We start from the raw sequence: 15,225 nt of genomic DNA, 5'->3' as shown, positions 1-15,225 counted from the left end.
CTAGTTTAACTACATCGATACCGTTGAATTTTATTGATACTGTACTTATGTATGAATTGATTCCCTATTGTTGTATATTATTATAGTAACAAAAATAACAGATGTTTTATCAAATATTATTCAGTTTATGCAGTCGGAAAATTATTATATTAAATATTAAATGCAGGAACAAGGGGAGTAGAAAATCCAAAAAAACCTAGAAAAACAAATTTGTTAAGATAAGTGATTATTAAGTATACTGGTAATCTTATTCTCAAATATCAGTTTTTAAAAACAATGTGTTTTAAATTTTTACCTATCTACTAAATTATAATATAATACAATAAATAATTATTAAATAAAAATTGAATAATTTTCAAAATATAAAAAAGAAGAACATTGTTGAGAGACTTGTCAGCTAACCCCCTTGTGGTGTCTTTTGGGTTACGCTGATAGGCTGAATATTTTATAATAATAATATAATATTATTTAGTTCACCAACAATAGGGAAACCAACTTGTACATACCTCTTAATAGCCAGAAATCAACTAATACATAATATGGTAGGTCTCTGAATCAACTCACCGTCAGCGAATGGTGGTACTTATATTATAAATTATAATCTATTCGTTTCCCATTTTTTTTTTTTTTTTTTTTGTACATTTTTGCAAATTTAATCTTAGTTATCAATTTTTTTCTTTTGTAATAAACATGGTCTGAAAATAGCAGGCAATAAAAAAAGGTTGATTATAGACTCAATTCTATAATTACTACAAATGTAATATTAAACATAACACGATTTAATTCATGATACATATATCTTATGTATATTTAACACGAACTGGTTATGGAAACGAATAAAAAATTTTGAAAATTGAATTTAAATTAAAAAAGAATAAATTACCATGTATTTCTCTAAGTTTTCAATACTAAAACTGTCTCTATATGTTGTCCGACGGAAAACTTTTATACATAAAAAAAAACTATTCTCTATATCCACTGAATTGATCGGTGCATACTTGACACAAGAGATTTAAAATTACAACACTAAATCTTAAGTTTTGGAATGATCGATATCGATGTTGTAGGCATACTGACTATATAGGTATTACCGGCTATAATGTAGATCAATAATTTATGCATTTAATAAACAAGCCGGTAACGAAAACAATAAGAATCTAATTTAATCATTTAGTCTGCATTCTGGGTTTTTACGTTTCTTATTAATTCATTTTTTTATTATTGCTATAGTAACATAATAAACATATAAAAATTCTACAAATGAAATAACTGAAAAAAGCATTTATGCATAAAGTAAGCCGAAAAATCAAAAATAAATTGGTTTATTTGGAATCAGAATGGCTTGAAACGAATTTATGTATACAAATTAGATTTCTAACTTATATATAAAAAAGAAGTATCTACTTAAATATTTGAGCCCAATTAATAACCTATAACTGGTAATACATAGTTTGAATATGTAAATCTGCGAACTTTTCGAAACTTAAAAATAGGCAAAAGCAACATATTTTAATTATCTTTTTAACTTTTATAATAATATATCACAAAATAATGATTTTATTTATATTGATTCGTAGCATGCATTAATTATATATTTACCATTACTTATTAGTAATTAGTTGTTTATAGTATATACAAATTAAACTCTATTTAATTGTAAGTATGCCTTTACTATTTAATTATATTATGCCTAAAGTATATTATCTATATAGCTAATAAATATATAAAACATACTTGATACAAAATTAATTTTTATAATATTAGGAATTACCTTCAATTATAATATTGATACCTGATAACTTGAAAGTTGACTTTAATTAAAAATAAGAATAACAAGTTAAAACATTCCTAAAAAAAATGTTTCGGGACAATACAAATGTTTAGCAATGGATTGCTTGGTCATTATCATAATGTATTGAAATAAACAACCACTATTAAACTCAATTTAATAGGTACCTTCGTATTTCATTATTTTTAATCATAATAATTTACTATTTTTAATTTACTTAACATAAACAACTTCATCTTTGATAACGTCATGTAGTGTGATACTTCGATTTGCTTACATGTTTAATACTCCTTAATATAATATGTGTTTCGTGTAGGTACATAAGAGTATCATGTTTTGCATATATTTACTAAAACAACGATCATATTTTTATGATCTAAATGGGCAATAAACGTCTATATAAACATTTTTAGATTAAAAAAACGTGCACTACAGTCTTAAATGGTTGGTTTTGATTACCTACATATCATTAGTAATTATTAATTATTGTTAATACATTTTGATCAGAAATCGAATGATTTCAGATATATTGTTTTTAAATAAAATATAATAGTAAAATTTGTCTTTACTTAAAACAATAACGTTACAGACGTCTAGTAAACCTTTTATAGGTGTATCTTTTATTTGTTAAAAATAATATTGTCATTTGAATAATGTATAAACATGAAGTCTTATTTAATCATTTATAAATGTCTAATTATAATATAATGTCTATTCATTTGCATTACATAGTAAATTTATAATTTTATAATATTGTATATTCTATAATATAGTTATAATAGTGTCTAAGAAAGATAACTCTTAATTTATAGTTTAATGAGCATACATCAATTTATAGTTGAAAACAATTATCACTAGTTTTTGATTATCATAATTATTTATATTAAAAACTTAAAATATCAATGCACAGATTTGATTGTCGTTAATGGCCAACGAACCAACGTACATTTTTTACTTATATCTAACTTTTTGGGAACAACTTAAATAGGTCACATTTACAAGTACAAAAATATATAATACAAATGGGCTGTGGTTAGACACACAGTGCATAAATAATTCATGAGTTACAACTGCTTATGCAGTTGATACAAAACGATTATTTTCTTAAAAATTAATTTTGTAATAACTGAATTGTTTGTATTGGTATTATTGGATTTTAGTCACTTCATGTAACGCTCCGCAGCACTTTTATTGTGATTTGAATTGGAGGAGCTTGTTCTTTTTATAAGCCTGTTGATAGAAGTCGAAAAAGAGAACGAAGAAAATGGTCGAGTGGACCAAAAGGAGGGCGGCCACTAATTTTGGATATCCGCAGTCAAAAAATAGCACTTGGGCCGAATGGAAAAACACTAATGTGAATTGAAGCTGTGGAAATCATAAGACAATATTATAGTTAATGACCGTAGAAAAAAGTTTATATTTAGTTTTTGTTGCTATGAATAATTATTATGACATAATATCAATACAGACCAATTGGATGGTAGTCAAATGCTTCTTCCACCAGAGGTACTTTTGATATTGAGGTCCCATTGCGGACATCATATAGTAAAAGTACATTATTACGTGTACCATGTTATTCACCAAGTTTGAAAACGTTCCATGGCCACCTAAATAATATAATAAAAACCATTAATCAAATACTCTTTCTTGTTCGATTACATAATGTTATATGAATTTATCACTTGGGTTAAAAATATATATCAATTAATTATCCGTGTATGATATTATGTTATATTTTGTTCAATAAAAAAAAAAAAAAGTAAAAATAAAATAGGTCATCGAAATTAAAAACGGCATAAAACAATATTACGCCGTTGTTTTTAAAAAAAATATATTTATTATTTTATTACGAAATGGCGTGTAAAACATTTACAAAATATTAAAAAATATATTTTTTAAATAACTTGCATAAGCACGACGATGCTATAAATTAATTATAAAAATTAATTACCATCACGCACTAATGACGTAGGTACTTTATGTAACTAATTCAGATTTTATAATTTAATTAAATACATCATATTATATTCATGTGTATGTATTGTGGTAGCAGTGGTGCTATCATTCCGTGACTAGAATATTTGTTGTAGACGATTATATGGAACCTACACTTAAGCTCGATTCCTTAGGGTATTTAAAACGAATTATATTTCGAGTTTCCTAGCCCTGCAGCTCGTGGGTTTGAACTGGGTTAGAATTACTTTTTGGATACCGCACAGATGACTTTCAAACGTTTTTTTAATAAACGCAGTAAAATATGTATTTACCGGCAATGAATTTGACGCAAATCCATGTTTCGATCGGTGTCAGCGAATGGTGGTACAGATGGAGTAAGCTGATTTGGTTGTCCTTTTTTCTCAATACGAAAAATGCCTGAAATAATACATGGGTATGAGTGTTACATAACATGCAATGGTAATTTTGAATTTACCGTGTCAACAAATTCTGTTAATTTGGATATGTAGTACCACCAACACAAGTTAGCCATCTGAAATACAACCGAGTCCATAAATATTTAGTAAACATATAAATACTAAAGTACTTCACAATACGCGCAATGAGATTTCATAGAAATTCAGCATTTATAAAACATTCAAATTACTAGTTGGTAAAGAGAGATGATGGCCGCAACTGTATAACACCAAATATCGATATAATCGTTAGTTTTTTTTTGCTATCGTAAAATATTGACTTGATTATCCATAAAAAAAAATATGTATTTTGTATCAGAAAAGTATAATGAAAGTTAAAACGATTAATTTATTTATTATAGTTACAAAATAATCTTAAAAAGATTTCGAATATTTATCACGATGTTGAATAGAATATTACTCGTTAGTCGTTGGCCATCATCATTCCAATACCATAATAAATTATTAAATTTCGCGCGTCAAAACTGTTATAATACATACCCTCAGTGCTGTAGGATTGTGTGAATAGTCGACCGGTTGACATTTGTAGCTGTAGTCCAACAACCATCCACTCATCAGATGCTGAAAAATAATATTAGAATGTTATTTTTTATTGTTTTTTTGTTTTTTTTTTTATCATTATTAACGACGAGTTGTATACTATATTGCAAATGCCTATAATACTATCTCTCAACTATACGGAAATAATTATTATTCTCAAATCCATATTTCATAATACGTGCATTTTTCGACAAAAACTCGAAGGCACTATGTATAGTATACCTAGCATTATATACGCCTATGTAACTAACAATATTATATATTTTACACGATAGCTTGGGGCGTGCACAACGTACGTTCCAGTGGTCGACTGGGTGGCACAATAATTATTTTATTCATTTCATTTCTTTTTTTTTTTTTATCATCATTATTATTATAATTAATGGGTTCTCGGCAATTTTTAACGTTTCGTAACGCTAAACACTGGCAAAGTACAGTCACTGCGGTTTGTCATAGGTAGATTAATGAAACGTATCTGTACAGAGCCCATCGAATAAACGATGGAAGGGTTATGTTTTCATTTCCCCGTGTATACGGTGTGTGGGTTGCAAAGGTTACAAAATTCCTCAAAACTCATCGTAGCGTCAAAATTGTTGCGCAAATGTTATACTATACAATTTGACTGACCTACATATGAACATTTTAAAATGAAAATCTGATATAAAATTATATTGTTATTACACAAAACAATTAATTGGGATCTTATTATATAAAACAAAAATTATTGTTACATTATATTGTATAATATTATTAAATTAACTTTAACTACGTATTGTTCATATGGTTCGTTTGACATATTTTGTACCTGTGTATAATTCTTAAGTATTGTACAAATTTTTGGAAAATATGCTGGGATATATTATATTTTTGTCTACGAGAAAATGTTAGTTGTAGAATTCGGAGTTCAAAATGATATTATCCTTTTTAAACGTTGTTTAAACTTAATTACCCAGATGTAAATAAATAAAATAATAATTATCCTTTATTAAGACTAGTATTAATTTTATAATATATACGACGTATAATTTTATCATTAATCATTTTTTTTTTAATTTGTTTATTAAGTTAATTATTTGTACATTTCAAATGACTTATGCGAACAATTGAACAATACGTACAATCAAAAAGCAAATCATTATTGGATTTTTAATAATTATTGTCTAGTTAAAAGATGAATTGATATTTATTGATAATATTTATCATTAAAAATAACGGTAACGGTTTTTTTGACACTGATTTTGTATACATCATATCTGTTAACAAGGCCGTGCAATTATACAGGCTAACGGACTATAATCTACTGCATCAACAAGGACGAACAGGAAAAAAATAATAATTACGGCTAAGTACTATAAGCGATCTATAACTTTATCCTTAAGTCACTAATTGCTTCAACGAGACAAACAAATTAAATAATACGATTAGAATTATTTTATCTATAATTGTGGTCTCTAAATTTGCCAACAGTAAAACTAATAGGTACCTACATAAAATATTATATAAAAGTTGTTAAAAAATGTTTTAGTAAAAATATAAAAAAAATATTGCGATCGCACTCTTCGTTTCATGATAAGGATGACGAATAGCCATCAAAATAAAGAAAAATACTTCTATAGTCTATAGTCTATATTCTATATTCTATTGTCAATCCTCTACGGTAATATAATAATATATTCTACGTTTTATGATTCGTATTATTAATCGCTCACAAGAATTTTTATTTTATACAACTTTTTATGGAAGATGTCCGTGGCCCCAAAATCCCATTGGTGGGTAAGGAGTGGCGATGACACCAGACAACAGAACGTCTCGTTTGGCGGGTAAATTTATGTCGTTCGTGTACTTAACACAGTCTTTGCTCTCGCGCGTACGAAAGATATAAAAGCGGTCGGTCCGAGTCCGACCGTTGGCCGTTGGCGCGAGGATCGCGACGACGGAACAACACGTGGACCCGGCTCGTGATCATGACCTCGATGCAAGTGACCCGACGCTGTCAAGCTGCGGCTCGAGTGAAAGTGTGAGCAGCGGCAGAAGAAGAATCTGGCGAAGACGACGAAGAAGGAAAAAGGAACGTGAGCTGTAGCCGGGCCGGGGTTGGGTCGGCGTGGAGATTGCATCACAAGGACGGCAGCAGCAGGGCGTGCGGGTTGCGGAAAAGAGGGGCGTTTGTTGTTCGACCGCGTGTTACATCATAACCCGGTAGATAGGTGTACGCACACACTCTCGTTGCCTATATGTTTGGTATATAATATTTAATAATAATAATATAATACGCGCGAATGCGCGATGGCGGTGTTTACCGAGACGTATAGTATTAGAATATAATAAAAAATTGGATGCGTTTAAATTTGTCAAAATAGGTATGGTTGGCTTAAAAATAAAATCCGTATAAAATTTGAGTTAAAAACATTTCGAATTCGATGATTACGAGTATATTGTTGAAAAATGTACACTTATCAATCCTTTCGTCTATTTAGTGAATAGGTACTTCCATCGGTATAGTAAGAGATTTTTCGTATTTGACTGTAATAATATTATGCAGCGCACATATTACATGAAAATAACTGAATGTAAAAATTAAAAATTCGACTGAGATGGACGTATTGATTTTTCGAATCATATATGTATATTTTGGTACCCGCTTCGGTCGCCGACAACCGTCTGCATAGAGTCATCAATATCCAATAAATAAACTCTACGGGAACTCCACTGAATGTAACAATTGTATAATATTATGGCAACATCGTGAACGCCACTGAATATAATAATACGCACTCGTACAAAACAGGTAAATACGCTTGAAGCATAACGAGTTGTGCTACGTATGCCGAAACGACATGGATCTGATCGCTTTCAGGTTTTGTGTGTGTTATTTAATATAGCAACACGGCGTGATTAACTTTTGAATGGCTGAAAAGCCAGGAACAATAAACGACGACGTGGAGTCAGTGCTGTATCCATTTTTTTGTTATTTATACGTTGTGTGATTTTGTAAATTCCAATGGCAAAGTTTAGTTTTTGGTAAAACGACGAGAAATAAAAAAACTAACTGGATGGAAATGGGTCAAGGTCAGATACGTCTACAAATTCCCCGTAAGCGTAGAAATCGCGACAGAGCTTCCTCAACCATCCGTTCGTCCTTTTGTCACCATTCGTTATCTACATCGTATCATATTATTACGCTCGAGTGAAAAAATGTCTTCAAAAACTTAAATAACTGTCTACGAAAAGAAAATAGTCAGAGTCTATTTAAAGTTTTATCTCAGATTACATCTTCCTTATGGTATAATTAATAATTAGTAAATATAATAAGCTTTCAAAGGAATGTTCAAATATTTATAAGAAGTGTGTATTTTGTTTTTTTTTTAATCGTTAAAAAAATAGTACGAACTATACGTAATTAATTCCGGTTCTCTATAACTGTGATGAAATAACTATTTGTGCTTGCCACATCAACCAGTACGATAAATACAGGTATTAGCTGATTATTATTATTATTATACATATTGTTTATTTTTTTAGACATTCCGATAAATTTCAACTATACGGAATAAGTTGGCTTGTATTATATAACTGAATAAATTATTATTATTTAATATTTTATACCCATGGAAATATCATTATACCCATCCGAAGAAGAGTCTGACCCACTGACACTCCAAACCACGCATATTTCATTCTATCACGCGCCTCACTGACTTTCGTTCTTTGGTGTTAAAACGTGTTTTTATTATGCAACGGTTTAATATGATTGACAACAGAATTTTAAATATTGTGAGATATGACGTTTGAAAGTCGCGGTGATCATTATTTAAATTTTTGCAATAGATCCTACCTCCCACAGCATGACGAGACTGAAGATGACTTGACCAGCATTGTACCACACTAGTATATTGTTCAGTTTGAAGGGTTTTCGGTTGGCCATTACTTTAGGCCCCAGGTATGTGACGATATATAAGTATGTGATGACCATGATAAGTGTTGGGAACGGGCTGTCCATCAATGGCCAGTCGTTCACTCGGGGGTCTGTATTAAAAATGAAAAAATAATTTTTTTTTTGTAAGAAAAAATGATTATTGAGATGAAAAATTTGATTACTTGTACAGCATTTGTGTAATATAATTATTATATTATTTCAAAAACAAAATTAAAAATTAAAAAAAAAGTACCGCTTATGGAGTCCACAAGGTTTACGTATCTGTCGATGGCCATGTTCACCAGAACCGACGCCATGTTTCATTCGTGTTATCTAAAACAAAATAAAAAACAGATTATATAATAAACATTTTGTTTTTTTTTTTTACAATGGAGGAACTGATATTTTCTCTGGGTCGTTTCAAGGCGTACCGAGGAAATTATTGCAAGGTCTTGGTCGGTTCTGTGGTGAAAAGTACCAACACAATTGTTCTCACAGGTGTTTAAAATTAACATTGACGGAAGAACGTTTGAAATTTGTTTACCAGATTTTTTAAATTCGAAATATATATGTTGATTTACGTTTGAACATACTATTGTCTATCATACTTCTTACTCTGGAAATAATTCTGAGACTAATATGTATATATATATATTACATAATACCTACAGCATATAGAATCATGATTTTTGTAGACTCAAAAATTAAGTTCAGTTTATTAAGAATATGAGTTTAGCAATAAAAACTTCTAAAATATTTATACTTATACCGTAATTTAAGTTAAACATAAGTTAGAAAAAAAATCCAAAATAAAATAAAATTGCTATCATTTTGACAACTTATGCGTTTTATTCTGTTACGGTGAGCACTGTACATAATTATACAATAATTAGATCCTACGTAAAAACCAGTGACGTGCCTATGGTTTTATTTACCCTAGACAGTATTGTAATCGTGCACATTAAAATACAATGACAACAATTTAGCCAAATTTTTAATTTGTTTGATGTAAAATTGTAGTAGGACAAAATAATATTATAGCTCGAATGAAAAAAACAGAAAACATATAGCGTACCGACGTACACAAAACAAAACAAAAATAATAAAAAAATTGCTGAAAAAAATCCAAACCCCATTAATGGAATAATAACAGTGTTGAACGCCGCAGTAAGGTCACAATATTATCATTACAGAAATGATAGAAGTGATATAAGGTCACTAGTCGAAGACGATATTTAGTAGGTAGGTACATGGGTACTATCCGATGTCCTGTAGTGCACTGCGATCGCGTACAAATCACATTATTATCACGGATTCACTAATAATAATATAACATTTGTAAATTGTAATGATTAATATTTCATACTGTCAGCATGTAGGTCGAGGTATCGCGTATCGATCGCGTAATTACATTATTGATGGTCAATTTATTAATACAACAGCAGGAATAGTGAAACTATAGACATATTCGCTCGTTGATTATACACACATTATGTGTACCTATAATATCAATACCATAGCGATAATAATTATAGTAGGTTATGTAAACCATTGGTAGATTTGTTCTCCATAACTATTAAACTATATTATTATATAGTTCTTATGCGTTTTAAAGATATTCAATATCTAATACGATATTAATATGTACACTGTACAAGTATATTGTTGACCTATAAGTTCAAATAAATCACAATCCTCGTAAATAAAAAAAAATTCATACTTATAAGTTGCATAAGAAGTGAACAGTTTAAACAAAAAATATATTAAAATTTTTTATAAGTTATAACATATTGAAAGTTTGTTAGAAAATACGATAATAATATTACTCTTTTGAGGCATTTATTTGCAATAACAAAACGTAAAACTATATGGTAAAAGCTATATTATCGAATATGAGCAATATTATGCGATATTCGACCTATGTTCTATTAAGTAAAATGAAAATTCAAAATAGCTTTGAAAAAATATGGTTTTCTACATACCGCCGAGCCGACACGTATCAATACATGAAAAACTATAATTCTCTATTCTTCGTAATATGGAACTTCATAAAGCAGAAATATGCTAACCGTGGAGACTAGAGTAAGTCTCAAACAATCATAAAATGTTCCATAAATGTTTAGACTATCAAAAAATAATCAACTGTGGATTGAGTTTTAGATTTTTTAATTTTTTTTTGTTGTTTCAGTAAACAAATTATATATACTTTTAACTGTTTACAAATTTATTTTAAACATTTCAAGTAGGTTATCCTACTTGCTGTAATGCTTGTTTATTGCTTTGTAATACTAAAACATGAATTATAATATATTATTATGATGTGATTTGGATTTGATAAAAATAGCCGTATGGACGCTTAATCGTTTTTGCAACCCAATAGGTACATATAATGACTATAGCATTATTATACTTTCACAAATTAGGCAACCGATACCATTTGAGTTAAAGAAATAAAATAATCTTAAGTACTTAAGTAGAGTACCCTAAAATATTTATAATCATATTTAAAAAGAATAACAATCTATAATTGTAGAAAAAAAATTCTATTTGGAAACAACTTATTTTTGTTTAAGAAAATGTCGTAATCGCATGTGTTGACTCCGTTTTATTATCGCGAAACAAATAGACTTTTACGTTTACCACTGTACAATTTGTTGTTATTAGCTAAAACATTAGTGTGAATTGATCAATTATTAGACTTAAAGGAAATAACATTATTTTCGTTCTTTCATACGTCTTAATAATATTTTACTTTTTGATTTTTAAACGAATAATGAGCATAATTTATTAAATGTTAATATTTTATATTATACTTATAACTTGCAATAGAGCACAGATAATGTTCTTATCTTTATACTTGATAATAAGCCAACTCACTCTAATATTTAATTTAACAACACAAAATTAGAACGGCTGAATGAAGATTTGCTAAGTAATCTATTGTAAGTCGGAGACAATAGTACAACACATACACTGAATTTATAAGTTATCAATTACTTAGATTTTTAATAAAAATATATTTTATGATATTTATAATTATATGTGATATATATTTTTAAATAAAATAGTTTTTTTTATAATGTACTGAAGACAATATTTTGTAACGAAGATCTCATTCATTCATACGATTACAATTACTTATAATGATTTAAAAACTTCAAATTTATTTCTAAATAAATTATTTTAAATGCTAGGTTAGAAAAAATGATGTAAGATCACTCAGAAAAATATAATGTGCTTCTAAAATCATAACGATCGAATTTGTTAATGAAACACAAATTATAAATCACATATTAACTTAAATTGAATTTCCAATTATATAAAGAGTTATTATAGTATTCACTGACTAATTAACGATGAACGATGCAATGAGATTTGACTACTTTTTATTGAATAATAGTAAAATTTACTTAATATAGAATTAGAAAGTAAGTTAACCATATGTGTTCTGTAATTTAATAATATTATAAATAAGTAATTATTAAATCGTTATTTTAAGTTTAACAATAAGAGAATAGAAAAAATAAATGTGTGTGCTTTACTGCTATACAATGTTTTTGAAATTATACTAGTAATATTGTAATAGTAATTTATTATTTATTCAAATATATTGTATATTAATATATATTTATCACGAGAACATGAACATCGTCTTTTGTAGTAATTATTGTTTACCATCTGACCATTATCAGTTGTAGGAATTTGCCAATATGTACAATAATGTTCGAAGACCTTGTATATTTTATTGGCTATAAAAATTTAATAATATTGGACTTTTACCGGGAGAACCTTTGTTTAAGTCTTAGGATATTATTCAAGGCCCTCGTAATACCAGTACATATATTATATTCGTCCTATTTAGTACTTATAAAATTGAAATTTTCGTTGTACATTGTTGGAAACATACGTAATGCGCATACGAAGTAAGCAACCTCTTTCCTGCGATCCTTTCACTCTCGAGCTTGTCCAAGTATCAAATACGCCTGAATCATATAGAGTTTACGTGATATTATTTCATCAGCATAGGGTTTTGCTCATCAATTAGATACAACGAACCTCAAAATATTTGACTATCGTGACAATTTTTAATTACGAAGAATTAAAAATGTCTACTAAGTAATAGTGAAATACATTTAACAATTTTAGGAAAAGAGATCCAAAATTTTTATTAAACTACATAATATATAAGCCTATATAAGTCTTTCGGTTATAAAATAATTATTATTGGTTTTTAAATTTTTTCGATTTATCTCAATTAGATAAGAAATATTATGCTGAGTTATTCATATAATTAGATTTTATTTATCCTTAATATTAATTAAGTCTATTTTTTCATTGTTTAACATACTATCATGTGTTTGTACGCTTAGTATACCGCTATTGTTTTCAACTGAAACTTTACATTTATCGAACATAAAATATTTAAGACAAATTCATTGGTATAGAGTGTGCAGTTATCAATATATAAATCTATGAAATATAAATGATAAATTAAATCTTTATTTCTCACTTCTGACGGTTTTTAATATATTGTTATAAATTGATATAATATAATATATCCACTTTAGTATAAAATGTCTTATAGGAAGTACTTTAATTATTAATTTGGGACCGGCTTATGATATTCAGTGTTCACTATAAAAGATATTTTAATAACTACTGATTAAACGTGTAATATTTGTAATCAATGTAACAGTTATATAATAACTTATGTATTTTTTGGCGGGTTATTTGAAATTGACCGTTATTACGAATGTGTTCATAGCTATCAGTTAATATAGATTTCACTGTTAATGCCCATAGAATAGATTTATTACATTTAAATAATATAAAAATTATCTAAACAAATATATACATATAATATTTTGTTTGTCAACATTAAAATAAAAAATGTTTAAAGTATAATATAATATCAACCATGTTAATAATATTATATAATTTTATTAATATTTAATTTTGTTTATTCGAATGAATTATGAATTAAAATTTCAATATCAACAGATATACATTGTTTCTAAACATTTTACTGTTGAATACCTTTATAGTTTATTCATAACTTTTTATATCCATTGAAAATAAATCTTTTAATCGTTTATATAATTTGTTACATGAATAATTACATCAAAATATGTACCCGTAGTCAAATTAATATAGCTATTATGTAAAATAAATGTTTTTGTTTTTCCCTTGTGACGTGTATAGTGTAAAATAATAAAATATATCCAATATATTATATTTGGTGAATTTAATACGGACATAAGCAGTTAAATAATACGTGGTTCATAAACTAGTTTAAAGCATATTGACCTAGTGTAGCGATTTCTATAAAAATACATATGCGGTTATGTAATTTTTAATAACTTGCTATGTACTTTTTAACGCAACATTCACTTACATTATGATAGTATCAACTTGTTATATTATTATATAGCCAAATGGAAATAAAAATTAAGTACAATTATATGTAAAGGTCTTTTACAAACTTTTGTATTTTCTGAAAAGCGATCTTCTTCATAATACGTACTCGTATTCGATTATACGGGCCTGCCGCCTACGTAAAGACCGACATCTATATACATATTTAGTGACAAAACTACACAAGATACCTACTTTGATACTTCAATTCATATTATTTATAAAAGTCATCTAAAAAATATTATTAAATGTTATGAATTAATATTATACAGTAATCTGTACGATTATTTAGTAGGGTTAGTTTATATTAGTTGTAATAATATGGTGACGATTCCGATGCTAAAATTGAAAATATTTATGGTATCTACAACCATAAACATTTTTCTTAACAATTTAACATTGTTATACTAGGAATTTTAAAAATCATATAGAACGAAATTAAAAACGATTTCCTAATTTTATGATTATTAGACTGATTTAATCCAATAATTGCCAGATAATATTTTAATTCATAGATTATATAATATAATACACTTTAATTATTAATAATACAATTTAGATACCTGAGTTTCGTTGATAAAGTCACTAAAATCGAAGCTCTCCTGACGGTTTTTCGCACTCTATCCCGAAATATTGCGATACAAATGGACGACGTTCGTATCAACTATCAAGTGAACCACTGTGATTCGTCACCATTCACAATAATTGCGATAAAAAACCGTTTCGTCACAAGCATAATTTGAAGTTAAACACTTTTTCAGATTAAAAAATGAGAACATCAGTAAAAATACATGAAAAATAATGAGATATAATGTAGACGAATATGAAAGAGGTACGACGACGAGCCTGCAGCGCCAGACTGGTTCGGTTTAAGATTCGAGCTCGCGGACTCTCGACAGAAATGAAAGTGAAAAAAAATGTAAAATAAATATATATGGTTATTGCAACATAGGAGGCATATGTCTGTCCGCTCGCTGGTTTTATACTCGCGTAATCCGCATTAACTTCCCCACTCAGGTATCTGTATATTATGTGTACCTATATAGACTTGTTGGCGTAATTATTTGTTTTGAGGGTCAGAACTAGGATGAGTCGAAATCGACTCCTTCTTTCTTTCTCTATCTCTCACTTAC

The 15,225-nt window shown here is 28.0% G+C and overlaps 1 protein-coding gene across 1 annotated transcript; it reads right to left on the bottom strand.

Annotated features, from left to right (window-relative positions):
- Nucleotides 1-2,381: 2,381 nt before the first annotated feature.
- On the bottom strand, nt 2,382-15,051 carry LOC114129690 (elongation of very long chain fatty acids protein AAEL008004-like). The gene is made up of 8 exons (XM_050211083.1): nt 14,656-15,051; nt 8,931-9,010; nt 8,597-8,787; nt 4,702-4,782; nt 4,221-4,277; nt 4,057-4,162; nt 3,260-3,396; nt 2,382-3,154 (listed from the first exon to the last, which is right to left on the bottom strand). The coding sequence occupies exons 2-8, from the start codon at nt 8,992-8,994 to the stop codon at nt 2,978-2,980; spliced, it is 813 nt and encodes a 270-aa protein (XP_050067040.1). The 5' UTR covers nt 8,995-9,010; nt 14,656-15,051; the 3' UTR covers nt 2,382-2,977.
- Between the last annotated feature and the right edge of the window lie 174 nt (nt 15,052-15,225).

The sequence above is a fragment of the Aphis gossypii genome, chromosome 1 (genome assembly GCF_020184175.1).
Source record: "Aphis gossypii isolate Hap1 chromosome 1, ASM2018417v2, whole genome shotgun sequence".
NCBI classification, from domain to species: domain Eukaryota; kingdom Metazoa; phylum Arthropoda; class Insecta; order Hemiptera; family Aphididae; genus Aphis; species Aphis gossypii.
The sequence above is the reverse complement of the archived record's forward strand: the minus strand, read 5'-3'. Positions and strand labels throughout refer to the sequence as shown.